This window comes from Balaenoptera ricei, chromosome 13 (assembly GCF_028023285.1).
Source record: "Balaenoptera ricei isolate mBalRic1 chromosome 13, mBalRic1.hap2, whole genome shotgun sequence".
Taxonomy (NCBI): domain Eukaryota; kingdom Metazoa; phylum Chordata; class Mammalia; order Artiodactyla; family Balaenopteridae; genus Balaenoptera; species Balaenoptera ricei.
In genome coordinates, this window is record NC_082651.1 from 84265839 (window position 1) to 84284827 (window position 18989).

At 38.2% G+C, this 18989-nt stretch overlaps 1 protein-coding gene across 3 annotated transcripts in view; it reads right to left on the bottom strand.

The window, feature by feature from the left end:
- The window catches only part of LOC132347115 (protein FAM228B-like), a 53639-nt gene that overhangs the window by 29872 nt on the left and 4778 nt on the right, over positions 1-18989 (bottom strand). For all 3 annotated transcript variants that reach the window (XM_059893522.1, XM_059893521.1, XM_059893520.1), the window contains exons 3-7: positions 10135-10203; positions 8160-8351; positions 7413-7493; positions 3374-3461; positions 3125-3281 (exon numbers count right to left, since the gene is read on the bottom strand). In XM_059893522.1, coding sequence (XP_059749505.1) covers positions 3125-3281; positions 3374-3461; positions 7413-7493; positions 8160-8351; positions 10135-10203 — 587 coding nt within the window. The remainder of the gene's footprint in view (positions 1-3124; positions 3282-3373; positions 3462-7412; positions 7494-8159; positions 8352-10134; positions 10204-18989) is intronic.

Sequence of the window (18989 nt, forward strand, 5' to 3'; positions counted from 1 at the left end):
AGGAGTAAAAACCCTCTGTCCCAGGAGGAGGCACAAGAAATTGCCTTGTGCCCAGAATCCTATACTTATACCCAGCAGAGGTCTGCTACTATTGGAAGAGGGGCAGGAAACTACCATCCAAGAACAACCACAGACATAAGATAGTGTTTGGGTGCTACAGGGAGAAGAGAAAGGAACTCTAAGAAAACCCTACTCCTGAGGCCCAAGCATATAGGGCTTGCCTAAAACTGAGGCTAGGGAAAAGAAAACAGAGAACATTCCTTTGCCTGCCTCTTTGAGCCTACCAACAAGCAACAGCAGAATACTTCTGGCGGGGGCTTCCCTGGTGGTGCAGTGGTTAAGAATCCACCTGCCAATGCAGGGGATGTAGGTTCGAGCCCTGGTCTGGGAAGATCCCACATGCCGCGGAGCAACTAAGCCCGTGCACCACAACCACTGAGCCTGCGCTCTAGAGACCATGCTCTGCAACGAGAAGCCACTGCAACGAGAAGCCCATGCATCACAACGACGAGTAGCCCCCACTTGCCACAACTAGAGAAGGCCTGCACGCAGCAATGAAGACCCAACGCAGCCAAAAATAAATAAATTAATTAAAATAAATTAAAAAAAAAAAAGAATACTTCTGGGATGAAGCAAGACCATGGAGACACCTCACTCCCTCCACCTCTGTGATGCAGCCTTGCAGGGACAGCCAAAAACTGAGGAGGGCACAGGAACACCTGAGAAAACCCCTCAGGTACCCCAGCCCCTACCCTAAGGACAAGGTAACAACAGCCCACCACTAGAGGCATCTGAAGTCTGTGATGCATTCAAAGTAAAAATAGCAATAATAATACCTAAACCCAGCTCAATTTCTGACTAGATAAGCCCAATTCTCCACACTAATGCTTGACAGAAGAAAAGGCATATTCATTTCTAGACATAAATATTCAGTCTGTACTATTCTACCTCTAATGCCTGGCATTCAATTAAAAATTACAAGACATGCCAAAAAAAAGCAAGACAAAATATCCCACTGTCAAGAGATAAAGCAGTCAACAGAACCAGATTCAGAACGAACCTGAGTTGGAACTCGCAAATGAGGAACTTAAACTATGATTAATATGTTAAAGAGTCTAGTGGAAAGATGAACAATATGTATGAGCAGATGGAGAATTTTAGGAAAAATTAAAACTATGTGAAAAAAATCAAATGGAAATACTAGAAATAAAAATCATCACATAAGAAATGGAGAATTCCTCTGATGGTCTCTTCAGTATATAAGACAAGGCTGAGGAAAGGTTCATTTGATGGCGATCAATAGATAGGACACAGCTGAGGAGAGACTCAGTGACCTTAAAGATAGGTGGGTAGAAACTGTCCAACTGAAATACAAGAAGAAAAAATACATAAATAAATAAAAACAGAGTATCTAAGAGCTAAGGGACAACATCAAGTGGTCTAACATACATACAACTGGAGCCTCAGAAAGGAAAAAAAAAAGAAGAATGGAACTAAAAATAGAACTACCATATGACCTAGCATTTCCACTCCTGGGTATCTGAAAAAAACAAAAGCATCCCAATGTTCACAGCAGCATTATTTACAATAGCCAAAATATACAGGCAACCTAAGTGTCCATCAACAGATGAATGAGTAAAGAAGATGTGATACACACACACACACACACACACACACAAAATGGAATACTACTCGGCCTTGAAAAAAAAGAATGAAAATTTGCCATTTGCAACAACATGCATGGACTTGGAGGGTATTATGCTTAGTGAAGTAAGTCAGACAAAGAAAGACAAATATGGTATGATATCACTTACATATGGAATCTAAAAAATAAAACAGGGGCTTCCTTGGTGGCGCAGTGGTTAAGAATCCGCCTGCCAATGCAGGACACGGGTTCGGGCCCTGGTCCAGGAAGATCCCACATGCCGCGGAGCAACTAAGCCCATGCGCCACAACTACGGAGCCTGTACTCTAGAGCCCGCGAGCCACAACTACTGAGCCTGCATGCCACAACTACTGAAGCCTGCGCACCTAGAGCCTGTGCTCCTCAACAAGAGAAGCCACTGCAATGAGAAGCCTGAGCACCGCAACAAAGAGTAGCCCCCACTCGCCGCAACTAGAGAAAGCCTGCGTGCAGCAATGAAGACCCAACCCAACACAGTCAAAAATAAATAAATAAAATAAATAAATTTAAAAATAAAACAAACTAGTGACTATAACAACAACAAAAAAAAAACAGACTCACAGATACAGAAAACAAACTAGTGGTTACCAGTGGGGAGAGGAAAGGGGAAGGAGCAAGTTAGGAGTAGGGGATTAAGAGGTAAAAACTACTATGTATAAAATAAATAAGCTGTAAGGATATTTTTGTATAGCCAATACTTTATGATAACTATAAATGGAGTATAACTTTTAAAAATTGTGAATCACTGCATTGTGCATCTGAAAAACTTATATAATATTGTACATCAACTATACTTAAGTTAAAAAAAACACAGGGGAAAGATAAATTGGGAGACTGGGATTGACATATACACACTACTATATATAAAATAGATAACTAATAAGGACCTACTGTATAGCACAGGGAACTCTTCTCAATACTCTGTAATAACCTATATGGGTAAAGAATCTAAAAACAGAGTGGATATATGTATATGTATAACTGATTCACTTTGCTATACAGCAGAAACTAACACATTTTAAATCAACTATACTCCAATAAATTTTTTTTAAAAACACACAGGAAGAATGGGGCATAAGAAATACCTGAAGTGATAACAGCCTAGAATTTCCCCCCCCAAATAATGAAAGACATCAAACCACAGATACAAGAATCTCAGTGAAACCTACATAGGATAAAACAAAAAGGAAGGGGAAAAAACACCTACACACATCATAGACTAGCTAATGCAAACCAAAGACAAAGAGAAAATCTTGAAAATACCCAAGAAAAAAGAAACATCACATACAGAGGGACAAAAACAAGAATTACAGTAGACTGCTCACTGAAAAATGAAATATTTTTTAAAAATCATAATTATGACAAAATACATATCACTGTCTCAAGAAACAGTTTTCAAATTCGAAGAGGTTCCATAATTTCTATTATACTAACCATTACCTGCTCCTTTTACAAAATTCACTTTCTATGTAGTTTGTAGGCAGTTTAAGCCACTCATTTGGAGTCATAAAGTGCCTTGAATTAGAAATTCCCGGAAATCTGGAACGCAGTTTGGCCTTCTCAACCTCTTTAAATTCTTTCATTGTAAATATTTTGCCTGTAGGAAGATTAGCAAGCTAAATTAGCATCCTTAAATGCAACTCACATTGTTCTTGGGTTATGGCCATGTAACAATTAGAAACTAAGTACCAGTCTCACACTGCAGAAGAATTCTTTTTCCATCGTCTTTGTCATATTGTGCCTTTTTCAAAGGGTCACGAAATGGTGGGATTGTAACCTACAAGAAAAACACTTCTTTGAGGACCGGGTTGCAGCTCTTTTTCAGTCTATTCTAAGCATCCATGTATGGCTCTTATGCCAGAAGAATCAAGATTACAATATCTACAAACTAACAGCAATCTAATTATTATATATATTTAACACATTACAAAGAGATGGAAGCACTCCAATACATCTCCTGGCAAGGCCCTTCAGCCAAAGAAGCATGGTTAGCTCTTGTTTTAATAGCCTTTTCAGATCATTGTGGATATTCTTTTTAGATATCAATACTATACCCAAACTCAACAAGTGGCAGCTTCTTAAAGGTCAGTTATGATGTAGAATCTGAAACCATATCAATGAATTATTCAAACTCTGCTACATTAAAATCCATTGGTCCATCCTGAACTTGAACTCTGAATGAATCTTTTATCCATATCATGAATTGGTTGTTTAGAGAAAATTAGATCACTGAGTTATGTGAGGTCTTCCAAATGTTAATACGTTTCATTATACAATAATCACATTCATTAATATCACCAGTCTCATCAGTAAAGTCTTTGAGTATTGGAACACTGTCATATATGATGGTATGATACTTCAAAAATTCAAATTTTTGTTTGTAAGTTCACATTTTATCGTTAGCAACAAATACTGTCAGTTGTTTTTCTTGAAGTGACAGACTCACTTCATTAATTTTCCAGAAAATGTCTACCAAACACCCAAGACTTAATAAACATAGTCTGTAATTCATTCTTTCAAGTAAAAATGATGTTCCATGAAAAAAAAATCAGGCAATTCAGCTCACAATTCAAACAATCATACTGTATTTCAGTATGCATAAATGCTCTTTGCATACCTCGCATTTCATCAGAATATTAAAAAGATATGTAGAAAAGACCAAGACTTGGAGGGGAGGGATGAATTAGGAGTTTGGAATTAGCAGATACAAACGACTACATATAGTAAAACAGATAAACAACAAGGTCCTACTGTATAGCACAGAGAATTATATTCAATATCTTGTAACAAACTATAATGGAAAAGAATCTGAAAAACTGTATATATACATAAAAAACCAAATCACTTTGCTGTACACCAGGAACTAACATAACATTGTAAATCAACTATACTTCAATAAAAAAAGGGGGGAGTAAGACTTAATAAAATTAATAATTTTTTTACTGTTTGATCAAGGACATTCTTAAGTGAAACTGAATTTTTTTTTTTTTTTTTTTTACTGTGAGTGCATGACAGTGAAGAATATGAGTACAGTACCAGTATAATCTGGCAACACTGACTTAAGTAGTTCTAAGGTATTAGCAGTTTCACCCAACATTGCTTTTGTACCATCAGTGCAAATGTCAACACAATGAAAAAGGCAAATAAAATTTGGCACTATTATGAAAAGTTTTGGCCTAATGTACCCCCTAGAAGGGTTTCGGGGCTGTCAAAGGTCTATGTACCTCACTTTGAGAACTGCTGCTATAACCTCAAAGTGCTCAGCTTACCTTAAGAGGTCACCTATCAGCTTCATTCAGAGTGGCAACGTGGTGAAAGAACAGAATAGAATTCTGGTATCCAAAAGATCTGGTCTCAGGCTTCCCTAGTGGTGCAGCGGTTGAGAATCCGCCTGCCAATGCAGGGGACACAGGTTCGAGCCCTGGTCCGGGAAGATCCCACATGCTGCGGAGCAACTAAGCCCATGTGCCACAACTACTGAGCCTGCGCTCTGGAGCCTGCAAGCCACAACTACTGAAGCCCGCACGCCTAGAGCCCATGCTCCGCGACAAGAGAAGCCACTGCAATGAGAAGCCCGTGCACCACGACGAAGAGTAGCCCCCACTCACCACAACTAGAGAAAGCCCTCACACAGCAACAAAGACCCAACGCAGCCAAAAATTAAATAAATAAATAAATTTATAAAAAAAAAAAAGATCTGGTTTTAAATCCCAATTCTAACCCTTACCAGGTATGCTACTAGTTAGTATGTCTAAGGATCTAACTCTAAACTCTCAGTTTAACTCTGACCTATAAAAATAGGGACAATAGCACATACACACACCTCAATTTGGGGAAAAATTTAAAAGACTGCTTTGCCCTGCAACTATCAGCAGTTTAAAATGTCTATGATTCAAGGTAGGTTTTTTGTTTTATTTTCTTTAATAATATCCACTATTAGCAGAAGTGTGGAAAAAATAGATTCTCGGGAGGAGGTACAAATTTATATAACCATTCTGGAGGACAATTTCGTGATATGAATTTAAATCATGCATAATTTTTAACCCAGCAATTCTACTTCTAGCAACTTACCCAAAGGAAAAAATTAAGAAATAAATAGTTACAGGGATGTTCATCATAATGTCATTTATGACAACAATAGGTCAAAAACAACCTAGAGGGACTTCCCTGGTGGCACAGTGATTAAGAATCCACCTGTCAATGCAGGGGACACGGGTTCGAGCCCTGGTCCGGGAAGATCCCACATGCCACAGAGCAACTAAGCCCGTGCACCACAACTACTGAGCCTGCGCTCTAGAGCCCGTGAGCCACAACTACTGAAGCCCGCACGTCTAGAGCCTGTGCTCCACAACAAGAGAAGCCACTACAGTGAGAAGCCCGCGCACTGCAACAAAGAGTAGCCCCCGCTCACTGCAACCAGAGAAAAGCCCACGTGCAGCAACGGAGATCCAATGCAGCCAATAAATAAATTAATTAATTAATTTAAAAAAAAACCAATCTAGAGGTTCAAAATAAGGAATATGTTTAAAAAAAAAAAAAAAGATGGTACAGCAAGATAGTATATGTGGTTAGAAACATACCTGTACTCTGCTATTTACAACTGTGTAACCTTGGACAAGTAACTTAACCTACCCGTGCCTCACTTGCCTTATTTGTAAATTATCAGTGAATGCTGAAATAAAGTAAAAAGAAATCTTTAACATTTGGTTAACCCCTCAGTGCAAGTTAGCTATTAACAACAGAATACCATGCATTGATTACAATTGTATATTTATATTTATTGACAAAGAAAGAAAGCAAATCATAAACTACTGAGAAAAAGAAGATTTTTTTTTTTTTTTGGAAAAGAAGATTTTAAAACCTAATGTGTGGTATGATCCCGTTCTTGTTAAATAAAAATGTGTACATATACCTACACATAGAAAGAAGTCTTTTTTTTTTAAATTGAAGTATACTTGGTTTACCATTAGAAAGAAGTCTTGAAGGATATACAGAAAAACGTTCATGAGTTCACTCTGGGTAATGGAATTTTGAGTGATCTTCTTATTCTTTATTTTAAAATTGATTTTCTCATTTATATATCATAAAAATATATTACTTTTGTAACAAATTTAAAAGTCTATGAAATTTTTTAACATTATCTATTACCCAATTATTATACAATATTTTCAAATTTTACAGAGGTTTAATTTACTTTGGACTTTGGCTTTTTTGTTCCTTTCTAAGATATGGAGATGGGACATGATTCTTGAAGATGTTACTGCATTCGTTGGGAATCACTAAAGGACTACTTATATATTAGGACTGCTCAAAAAAACAAACCACATAATACCAAAGTTAAAATTAGAAATCTACCTTCAGGGGCTTCCCTGGTGGCGCAGTGGTTAAGAACCCGCCTGCCAATGCAGGAGACACGGGTTCGAGCCCTGGTCCGGGAAGATCCCACATGCTGCTGAGCAATTAAGCCCATGCACCACAACTACTGAGCCTGTGCTCTAGAGCCCGTGAGCCACAACTACTGAGCCCGTGTGCCACAACTACTGAAGCCCGCCCGCCTAGAGCCCGTGCTCCCAACAAAAGAATCCACCACAATGAGAAGCCCGAGCACTGCAACGAAGAGTAGCTCCCATGCGCCGCAACTAGAGAAAAAAGCACGTACGAAGACCCTATGCAGCCAAAAATAAATAGATAAATAACTAAACTTAAAAAAAAAAAGAAAGAAATCTACCTTCAGAAAATTCGGGTCCTCTTTGTTCATGTAAAAAGGATCATATTCTTTTGGATCATAATGCTCTATAAATGCATTTCCCTACAGGAAGGAAATAAAAACCACACATAAGAACAAGAAGTCCATAATTAATTTTGAGCATAACAGGACTCAAGAGTCAAACACACAGTTCCACTCTTATGCTTTGAAATGGCATCAATGACAAATGCAAAAGGGAAGGGAAGATCAAATTGGAAATTAAATTTAATGTATCTAAGTAAGAAATATTATAGTGATAGAAGGAATCTACTTAAAATTTTCAAGATTTTAATAAAGGATGTTGCAACACTAAAAGATATAGGAAATTGTTTTTAGATACTTAATATTCAAACATCTCAGATCTCTTAAAAATGCCAGGAGAACAGAAATATTTTATAGCTCTGTAAATAATCAAGTTCCAGAATAAAAAACAAAAAAACACATATCGTGAACCTAGAGTCCAATTTTTTTAATTGGTATATAAAAGTAACAATTACATAGGAGAAAGAAAGAAAAATTATTCTAATGTACACATTTAAATCCAGACCTAACCCTTTCCCTCCATCCTTTCCACATGCCCTGGATTTAAGAATAGTATGTGCTATAACAGAGTACAGATTACACATATACAGAATTGGGAAGGGCAGGCTGTTTGGATGACTGTAAATAAAGAAAGATAACTATAGTTTTTAAAGCAACTGAAAAAAGTAACAAATGATCTCTTAGTACCTTTTTATTTACGTATTTTAAAAAACCATCTAATTCCTCTTGTCTCCTTTTTTTAATCTTCTTATGTGAAGTAACATTTTCTATAATTTTCTTCTGGAGAGGATGTGCCACATGATCAACCCATCTTTTATATAATATCTCTTTTCTTCTTGCATTTAAGAAGTCATGATGCTTTAAATACTTACCTAGTTCCTAGTAAACAGTGATAGGAAAGACAAATATATTATCTTAAAGTTTTCTTGTTCCAAAATTTAAACTTAATTTATATTCATAAGAATAACCCACAAAATCATCCATTAATTAAATCATTTGGTTGGCTTCTACTGTGTGACACACACAATACTGGAAACAAAGAATACATGAATAAATTAGACAACATGCCTGCTCTCCCTGGAAGACAGACTACAAAACAAATCTACAAAACAACAGGAGGAGGGACCATGTAGCAAGAGATATATGGGGTTCAAACAGATACTAGTATACCAGTGTTCACTGCATCATTACTCACAATAGCCAAGAGGTGGAAACAACTCCAGTGTTCATCAACAGATGAAGGTATAAACAAAATGTGGTATATACGTATAATGGAATATTATACAACCATAAAAAGGAGTGAAGTTCTGACACATGCTACAACATGGATGAACCTTAAAAGCAATATGCTAAGTGAAATATGACAGACACAAAAGGATAAATATTGTAGGATTCCACTTATATGAAATATCTAGAATAGGCAAATTCATAGAGACAGAAAATAAATCAGATGTTACCAGAGGCTTGCAGAAGGAGGGCTGGGAAGTTACTACTTAATGAGTACAAAGTTTCGGTTGGGGTGATGAAAAAGGTTTAGAAATACACAGTGGTTATGGTTGTTCAACACATATATGTAATTAATGTCACTGAATTGTACACTCAAAAATGGTTAAAAAGCAAATTTTATGTTATATATATTTTACAATAGAAAAATAATTAAATTTTTTAAAAGATTTCCAAATTGGTAGACATTTGGGATGGGCCTTAAAGAATAGAGTTATCTAGGAAGAGAAGGAATGACAAAGAATGAGGCAGAAGAATATTCTATGGAGGGAATTCCCTGGCAGTCCAGTCATTAGGACTCCACACCTTCACTGCCGAGGGGCCGAGTTCAATCCCTGGTCAGGGAACTAAGATCCCACAAGCCGCACAGCACAGCCAAAAAAAAAAAAAAGAATATTCTATGGGGAAAAAAAAAAAAGAACAGTAGCACAACCTGGTAAAAATGACAAGTAGCCTGCAAAGAAAATGCCTAAATTAGGCTATAAACTAAATCATTCTCACCAAAACTTCTCATATACCTTTCATCTAGCAAACGAAATCATGTGATTACTAGGATCAACAACATGAAATTTAAAATGAAAAAAATAAAATAATAAAAACCCTGTAATCTTCTCCAGGTGATATCCCTCCCTAACTTCAGGTCATAGCACATTTCAACCATTCTCAATGAACAGTTCCTTTCCTTTTCAAACAACTCTAAAGAAAATTCTTAAAAACAAAAATAGGCTACCCACTCCAGTGTTTAGTACACTTCACACAGACATTCATCTTGTCTTATAATTAAGCCCATCCTGCTACAGTTAAAGCTTTGTTCTTACTTATGTATACCTGAGTAATAATTGGTCAGTGTGTTCCAATAACAGCTCTTAAAGCTTTTAAGAATACATAGTGACTCCACAGAAGCCCCACTAACATGAAGGAACAAGTGAGTAGGAGGAAACTCTTATAAGGTATCTATAAAAGAGTCCTCACAAAGTATACGAAGAGAGGAACTAAATTAAAGCAATCTCAGAGCTCTTTTAAGTTCAATCCTAAAGGCTAATGAGTGTTAATTGTTTTCTATATTTTCTAAAATTTTTATAATGACAATGCACTACATCTGAAATGGAAAAACAAAGTTTAATTTTAAATTGAGACATATTCTGCAGCCAATTCTTACCTTAATTCTATAATTTTCTCTGTATAATATTGATTGAATAGCTGCATCAATATCTTCTTTAGCTAATGCCTAAAATGACAGAATGACATTTTGAAAATCAAATATTTGAAAATTAAATTAATAATACTACCTAGACTCATTTTATATGTGACATACATATCCCTGGAAAGTTCTCTGTCAATCCAATTTTTCTACTTCAAATCATACCATCTTGCGATGAAGAGTGGCCCCCGCTCACCGCAACTGGAGAAAGCCCTCACACAGAAATGAAGACCCAAACACAGCCAAAAATAAATAAATAAATAAATAAATTTATTTAAAAAAAATAAAATAAAAAATCATATCATCAGTACTTTTTAAAGAGTATTTGAATCTTTCTGCTCTCAGCTACAGTTCATTCTAGGGAAAAAATAACTCAGATCACAGACATTTTGAGTCCCAAAATGGTCAAATGACTTTGCCCAGACATACATGGTAGGTAAAAACCCATCTTTTTTCACATACTATAAAGTGATACAATCAGGCCTCTATCTGAATTCATTTACTCATGAATGAATTCTATTTGAATTCATTTAGTCATTATAGCTATCAAATATTAATACTTTTTATGAACAAGCCACATTTTCAGTATTTTAAAGCAACACAATCTTCAGGAAATAGCTCATAAAATTAAAATTTTCCATTTTCATAACAAATCTTCCACAATTAAACATGTCAGAAAATGCAAGAGGATGATTTCTAGCATACATGTGAATGTAATTAACATCACTGACTTACACACTTAAAAATAGTTAAAGAGAGTAAATTTTATGATATAATTTTTCCACAATGGAAAAAAAGATTAATAATAAAAGAGTCCCAAAGTGGACATTTGGGATGGGCCTTTGAAATCCTCTCATAATTACACAAAAATAAAATATTCTCAAATTAACTGTCATTGGAATTAGTTGTCTTCCGTTCCACTCCCCTTGTTTTCCAGAATAGATGAGTAAAATCTCAAAATCTAAGAACTAACCTTCCCCATTAACACACAAGGAAATTAAGGCTCAAGGGAGTTAAGCAACAACCAGAGGCCTAGAAAATCCTGCACTGAGTCCAGAATTCAAACTCAAATGTATCTAACTCCAAATTCATTTTCTTTGTTCTTTCTGCCTCACAGAGTTGCTATTCCTAGCAAATCTACTGCTCTCAAAACCAAGATGAGTACTGAAATATTAAAACAACAACCTGAAGACACTGGAGACTGACCCAGAGCAGGAAGAAACTAAAGGGTAGTCAACACTTGGAAAAAGAGAACAGCACTGGAAAAGTTTTCAGTTCTTTATGGACTTTTGTCTAACAGCAGGCCTCAGTCATAGCTAAACAAGGTAGCTCAAACGCAGACAGAAATACACAGTTTTACAGATTCAGTAATTAGAAGACAGAGTTCAGGGCAACCATAGCAGCAGGAAAATGAGAGGAGAAATACCTGAAAGGAGAAAGCCATAGACAGAATGCCACAAATTCTGCAGACCAAATCTCTGGCAGACCCTTGAACTACATAAGCACAAAGCAGACTCCGTGGAGCCCAGCTAAAGCTAAAAAAGACTAAACAGTGATTTCACCTGCTGCCAACTGCAGGAGAGACAAAGTTCAGAGTTCGTGTTCAGGCAAGTTAACTGCCTGCTAAAACAAAAACTCAGTATTAATCAGAGGAACAAAACAGAATCCAGACCCTTTACAATGTATCACTCATAATGTCCAAAATCACTAGACAAACAGGAAAACGTGACCCATACTTAAAACAAAGACAATCAACTGGAGACCAACTCTGAGATGGCCCACATGTTGGAATTAGCAGACAAGGATTTTAGGTCAACTATTATAGCTATGTTTAAGAAGTTATAGGAAAATATACTCACAATGAATGAACAGAAAACCTCAGCAGAAAAACAGAGACTGAAAAATAACCAAGTGGAAAATACAGTTCTTAAATTTAAAAAACAAACAAACTTAAATGGGCTTAACAGCAGATTGAAGATGACATAAAAAGAGTCAGTGAACTTGAATTCAAATAATTAGCATGTATCCAGTCTGGGAAACAGGAAGAAAAAAGATAGGAAAGTGAATAGAGTTGTAGCAACTTATGAGACAATAACAAAAGGTTCAACAAGTTGATAACTGGAGTCCCAGAAGTGATAAATAAAAGAATGGAACAGGAGAGGAAAGAAAGAAAGAAAGTTAGGAAGGAAGGAAGGAAGAAAGAAAAAAAAAAAAGACTGAAGAACTAATGGGTGAGATGAAAACCTCCACTTTCAGACAAAATAGAATAAGAAGGAACAGATTTATCCTACTACCTTAAAAAAAAAAAAAGTGAGGGGCTTCCCTGGTAGCGCAGTGGTTGAGAATCTGCCTGCCAATGCAGGGGACACGGGTTCGAGCCCTGGTCTGGGAAGATCCCACATGCCGCGGAGCAACTAGGCCCGTGAGCCACAACTACTGAGCCTGGGCGTCTGGAGCCTGTGCTCTGCAACAAGAGAGGCCGTGACAGTGAGAGGCCCGCGCACCACGATGAAGAGTGGCCCCCGCCTGCTGCAACTGGAGAAAGCCCTCGCACAGAAACGAAGACCCAGCACAGCCATAAATAAATAAATAAATAAATAATTTTTTTTAAAAAAGTGAAACAACAGTTTTCAAGATACTGGACATCAGGCTATGAAGGACAGTGGCCCCTGAGATACAGAACACAAGGTGAGCCTTAAAATAGCTCATTAGAGCCTGGAGAGAATTTCCAGACTGTGGCACACAGAGGAGGAAATCAGGTGGAATCCACCTGTCTTCCTGAAATGAGGAGGGGAGCTGGGAGTCTGGGGAGGTCAGGGTAGCTACAGTTCATAGAGCACAGTACCAGAGGGAAGAAAGTCACACAGAGAAGGAGCTTTGGGGGTCTGCAGAGGATTAGATCTGTAGAGGGTCCCCCTTGCATCTTCAGGTGAATGCTGAACACTGTATGCATGTGGGGAAACTACCCAAAGAAACACTGGGCAAAGAAGTACCTGAAAGGATTAGGGGAACAATCCCTAGAGGTCACACAACCCCAGGAGTTATTCCTCTTAACATCAGCCAGGGTGACAAACTTTATGGTGCACAAAACAGAGTTGACTACTTAGAGGGGTTTTACAAAATACGTACTAAAGCAAAATTGGCCATACACTAAATGATACTACAGTTCTGTCTACCAAGCTTCGTGGCAAGACATGAAAAAAATCAGACTGTGTCCAAGTAACTTAACCGCATCCCAGAACAAAGCTCAGCATATTTATTGGAAATCAAAAATATCCAGCACTCAACAAGGAAAAATTCACAATGTCTGGCATCCAATTAAAAAAATCACCAGGCATATAAAGAGGCAGGAAAATTTGACTAGTGAAAAGAATCAATCAAAACTACCCCAGGGCTTCCCTGGTGGCCCAGTGGTTGAGAGTCCGCCTGCCAATGCAGGGGACACGGGTTCGGGCCCTGGTCCGGGAAGATCCCACATGCCGCGGAGCGGCTGGGCCCGTGAGCCGCGATTGCTGAGCCTGCGCGTCTGGAGCCTGTGCTCCACAACGAGAGAGACCGTGGCGGTGAGGGGCCCGCCCACCGCGATGAGGGGTGGCCCCCGCTTGCCACAACTGGAGAGGGCCCTTGCAGAGAGACAAGGACCCAACACAGCCAAAAATAAATAAATAAATAAATAATTTAAAAAAAAAAAAAAAAAAAAAAAAACTACCCCAGAGGAGACTTCCCTGGTGGTCCAGTGGCTAAGACTCTGTGCTCCCAATGCAGGGGACCTAGGTTTGATCCCTGCTCAGGGAACTAGATCCCACATGCCGCAACTAAGAGTTTGCAGGCCACAACTAAAGATCCCACATGCCGCAACTAAGGATCCCACACCCAGCAACGAAGACCTGGCGCAGCCAAATAAATAAATATTTTTTAAAAAACTAACCCAGAAATGACACAGATGATATAATTATTAGACCAAGACATTAAAATAGTTCATAAGTGCATTCGCTAGACAAAACAGCAGACATTTTGAGACTTGGAAGATTTTTTAAAAGACCCCCTAAAAACTTAAAGGATTAAAAACCATGATGCCTGAAATGAAAGATACACCAGACAGGATTATCAGCAGATTGGATATTACAGAAGAAAAGATTAGTAAACTTAAAATCATAATAGAAGCTGTCCAAAATGAAATGCAGGGGGGAAAAGTCTGAAAAAATTTAACAGATAATCAGTGGGCTATGGGATAGCTTTAAGCAGGCGATTAAACATGTAATTTTATTTCCCAAAAGGAGAAGGGGTGGGGTAGAAAAAATATTTTAAGAAAGGATGGCTGAAATTTTTCCAAATGTGTTGGGAACTATACGCTCACCGATACTAGAGGTTCAATGAACTCTAAGCAGTAGAGAAGCTGGAACCTTCATACATTGCTGATGAGAATGTAAAATGGTACAGCCACTGTGGGAAACAGTAGGCAGCTCCTCAAAAAGTTAAACACAGAAGTACCATATGACTTAGCAATTCCATTCCTAGATTATATACCCAAGACAATTGAAAACATATGTTCACACAAAAACGTGTATACAAATGTTCACAGCAGCATTGTTCATAATAGTCAAATACTAGAAAAAATCCAAATGCCCATCCACTGATGAATGGATAAATAAAATGTGGTACATCCATATACTGGAGTATCATTTGCCCATAAAAAAGAATGAAGTGCTGATACATGCTACAACGTGGATGAACCATGAAAACAGTATGCTAAGTGGAAGAAGTCAGACACAAAGGACCACATACTACATGATTCCATTTGTATAAAATCTCCAGAATAGACAAATCTAAGAGAAAGTAGACTAGCAGTTGCCAGAGAACAAGGGAGAAGGGAATGGAAAATGACTGCTAAAGGGTATGAGTTTCCTTTTTGGGGTGATGAAAATGTTCTGGAATTAGAGAGGTGATGGTTATACAACCTTGTGGATATACTAAAAACAACTGAATTGTACACTTTAAGGTAGTGAATTTTAAATTAAAAAATGCACAAAATATTTGAACGAACACTTCATCAACGAATATATATAACTGGCAAGTAAAACATAAAAAGAGGCTCAACATCATTAGTTATTAGGGAAATGCAAATTAAAAACACAATGAGGGACTTGCCTGATGGTCCAGTGGTAAAGAATCCGACTTACAATGCAGGGGACGCGGGTTCGATCCCTAGTCAGGGAACTGGGATCCCACATGCCATGGGGCAACTAAGCTCGCGCACCACAACTACTGAGCTTGCACACCTCAACTAGAGAGGCTGCATGCCGCAAACTACAGAGCCCACACAACCTGGAGCCTGCACGTCGCAACTAGAGAAGAGAAAACCTGCACGCCACAACTAGAGAGAAGCCCACGCACCACAACAGAGATCCCGCATGCCTCAGCGAAGATCCCACGAGGTGCAACTAGGACCCGACACAGCCAAAAATTTTTTTTTTAATTTTTTAAAAAACCACACAATGAAATGTGACTCTACATCTTTTAGAACGACTCAAAAGACTACACACACACACACACACACACACACACAGACTGTACCAAACGCTGGCTAGGATGTGAAACACTGGAACTCCCATACACCGCTAGTGGAAATATAAAATATAACTTTGGAAAACAGTTTGGCAGTTTCATAAAATATTAAATTCATTTACCATATGACCTAGGCATTCCACAAGTAGATGTTTACCCAAGAGTAATGAAAATATATGTCCATATAAAGACATGTACATGAATGTTCCTAGCAGCTTTATTTGTAATAGCCAAAAACTATAAGCAATCCAAATGTCCAATGACAGAATGGACAAACTGGGGTATATAGCATTCAGCAAAAAAAAAAAAAAAAGGAACTAAGTACTGAAACATGAAACAACATGGATGAACTGTAAATTATACTGAATGAAAGAAGCCAGACAAAAATAATACATACCATAAGATTACATTTGTATAAAAAAATTTAAATGCAAAATAAACTACAGTGAGATTGGTTCAAGATGGCAGAGTAGAAGGACGTGCTCTCACTCCCTCCTGCGAGAGCACCGGAATCACAACTAATTGCTGAACAATCATCAACAGGAAGACACTGGAACTCACCAAAAAAGATACCCCACATCCAAAGACAAAGGAGAAGCCACAATGAGATGGTAGGAGGGGCGCAATGACAGTAAAATCAAATCCCGTATCTGCTGGGTGGGTGACTCACAAACTGGAGAACACTTATACCAGATAAGTCTACCCACTGGAGTGAAGGTTCTGAGCCCCACGTCAGGCTTCCCAACCTGGGGATCCAGCAACAGGAGGACGAATTCCTAAAGAATCAGACTTTGAAGGTTAGCGGGATTTGACTGCAGGACTTTGACAGGACTGGGGGAAACAGAGACTCTACTCTTGGAGGGCACACATAAAGCACTGTGCGCATCAGGACCCAGGGGAAGGAGCAGTGACCCCATAGGAGACTGAACCAGACCTACCTGCTAGTGTTGGAGGGTCTCCTGCAGAGGCAGGGGGTGGCTGTGTCTCACCACGAGGACAAGGACACTGGCAGCAGAAGTTCTGGGAACTACTCCTTGGCATGAGCCCTCCCAGAGTCTGCCATTAGCCCCACCAAAGAGCCCAGGTAGGCTCCAGTATTGGGTTGCCTCAGGCCAAACAACCAACAGGGAGGGAACCCAGCCCCACCCATCAGCAGACAAGAGAATTAAAGTTTTACTGAGCTCTGCCCACCAGAGCAACAGTCAGCTCTACCACCAGTCCCTCCCATCAGGAAACTTGCACAAGCCTCTTAGATAGCCTCATCCACCAGAGGGCAGACAGCAAAAGAAAGAAGAACTACAATCCTGCAGCCTGTGGAACAAACACCACATTCACAGAAAGACAGACAAGATGAAAAGGCAGAGGGCTGTGTACCAGATGAAGGAACAAGACAAAACCCCAGAAAAACAACTCAATGAAGTGGAGATAGGCAGCCTTCCAGAAAAAGAATTCAAAATAATGATAGTGAAGATGATCCAGGACCTCGGAAATAGAATGGAGGCAAAGATCGAGAAGATGCAAGAAATGTTTAACAAAGACCTAGAAGAATTAAAGAACAAACAGAGATGAACAATACAATAACTGAAATGAAAACTACACTAGAAGGAATCAATAGCAGAATAACTGAGGCAGAAGAAGAGATAAGCGACCTGGAAGACAGAATGGTGGAATTCACTGCTGCGGGACAGAATAAAGAAAAAAAAAAAAAAAAAAAAAGAATGAAAAAAAAAAAAAAAAAAAAGAAAAAGAAAAAAGAATGAAAAGAAATGAGGCCAGCCTAAGAGACCTCTGGGACAACATTAAACGCAACAACATTCACATATTATAGGGGTCCCAGAAGGAGAAGAGAGAGAGAAAGGACCCAAGAAAACATTTGAAGAGATTATAGTCGAAAACTTCCCAAACATGGGAAAGGAAACAGCCACCCAAATCCAGGAAGCGTAGAGAGTCCCATACAGGATAAACCCAAGGAGGAACACGCCGAGACACACAGTAATCAAATTGGCAAAAATTAAAGACAAGAACTATTATTGAAAGCAGCAAGGGAAAAACGACAAATAACATACAAGGGAACTCCCATAAAGTTAACAGCTGATTTCTCAGCAGAAACTCTACAAGCCAGAAGGGAGTGGCATGATATACTTAAAGTGGGAAAGAACCTACAGCCAAGATTACTCTACCCAGCAAGGATCTCATTCAGATTTGATGGAGAAATCAAAAGCTTTACAGACAAGCAAAAGCTAAGAGAATTCAGCACCACCAAACCAGCTCTACAACAAATGCTAAAGGAACTTCTCTAAGGGGGAAACACAAGAGAAGAAAAGGACCTACAAAAACAAACCCAAAACAATTAAGAAAACGGTAATAGGAACATACATATCGACAATTACCTTAAACGTGAATGAATTAAATGCTCCAACCAAAAGACACAGGCTTGCTGAATGGATACAAAAACAAGACCCATATATATGCTGTCTACAAGAGACCCACTTCAGACCTAGGGGACACACAGAGACTGAAAGTGAGGGGATGGAAAAAGATACTCCATGCAAATGGAAATCAAAAGAATGCTGGAGTAGCAATAGTTGTATCAGATAAAATAGACTTTAAAATAAAGAATGTTAAAAGAGACAAGGAAGGGCACTACATAATGATCAAGGGATCAATTCGAGAAGAAGATAAAACAATTATAAATATACATGCACCCAACATAGGAGCACCTCAATATATAAAGCAACTGCTAACAACTATAAAAGAGGAAATCGACAGTAAGACAATAATAGTGGGGGACTTTAACACCTCAGTTACACCAATGGACACATCACCCAAACAGAAAATTACTAAGGAAACACAAACTTTAAATGACACAATAGGCCAGATAGATTTAATTGATATTTATAGGACATTCCATTCAAAAACAGCAGATTACACTTTCTTCTCAAGTGTGCACGGAACATTCTCTAGGATAGATCACATCTTGGGTCACAAATCAAGCCTCAGTACATTTAAGAAAATTGAAATAATATCAAGCTTCTTTTCTGACCACAACGCTATGAGATTAGAAATCAATTACAGGAAAAAAAATGTAAAAAACACAAACACATGGAGGCTAAACAATACGTTACTAAAGAACCAAGAGATCACTGAAGAAATCAAAGAGGAAATGAAAAAATACCTAGAGACAAATGACAATGAAAACACGATGATCCAAAACCTATGGGATGCAGCAAAAGCAGTTCTAAGAGAGA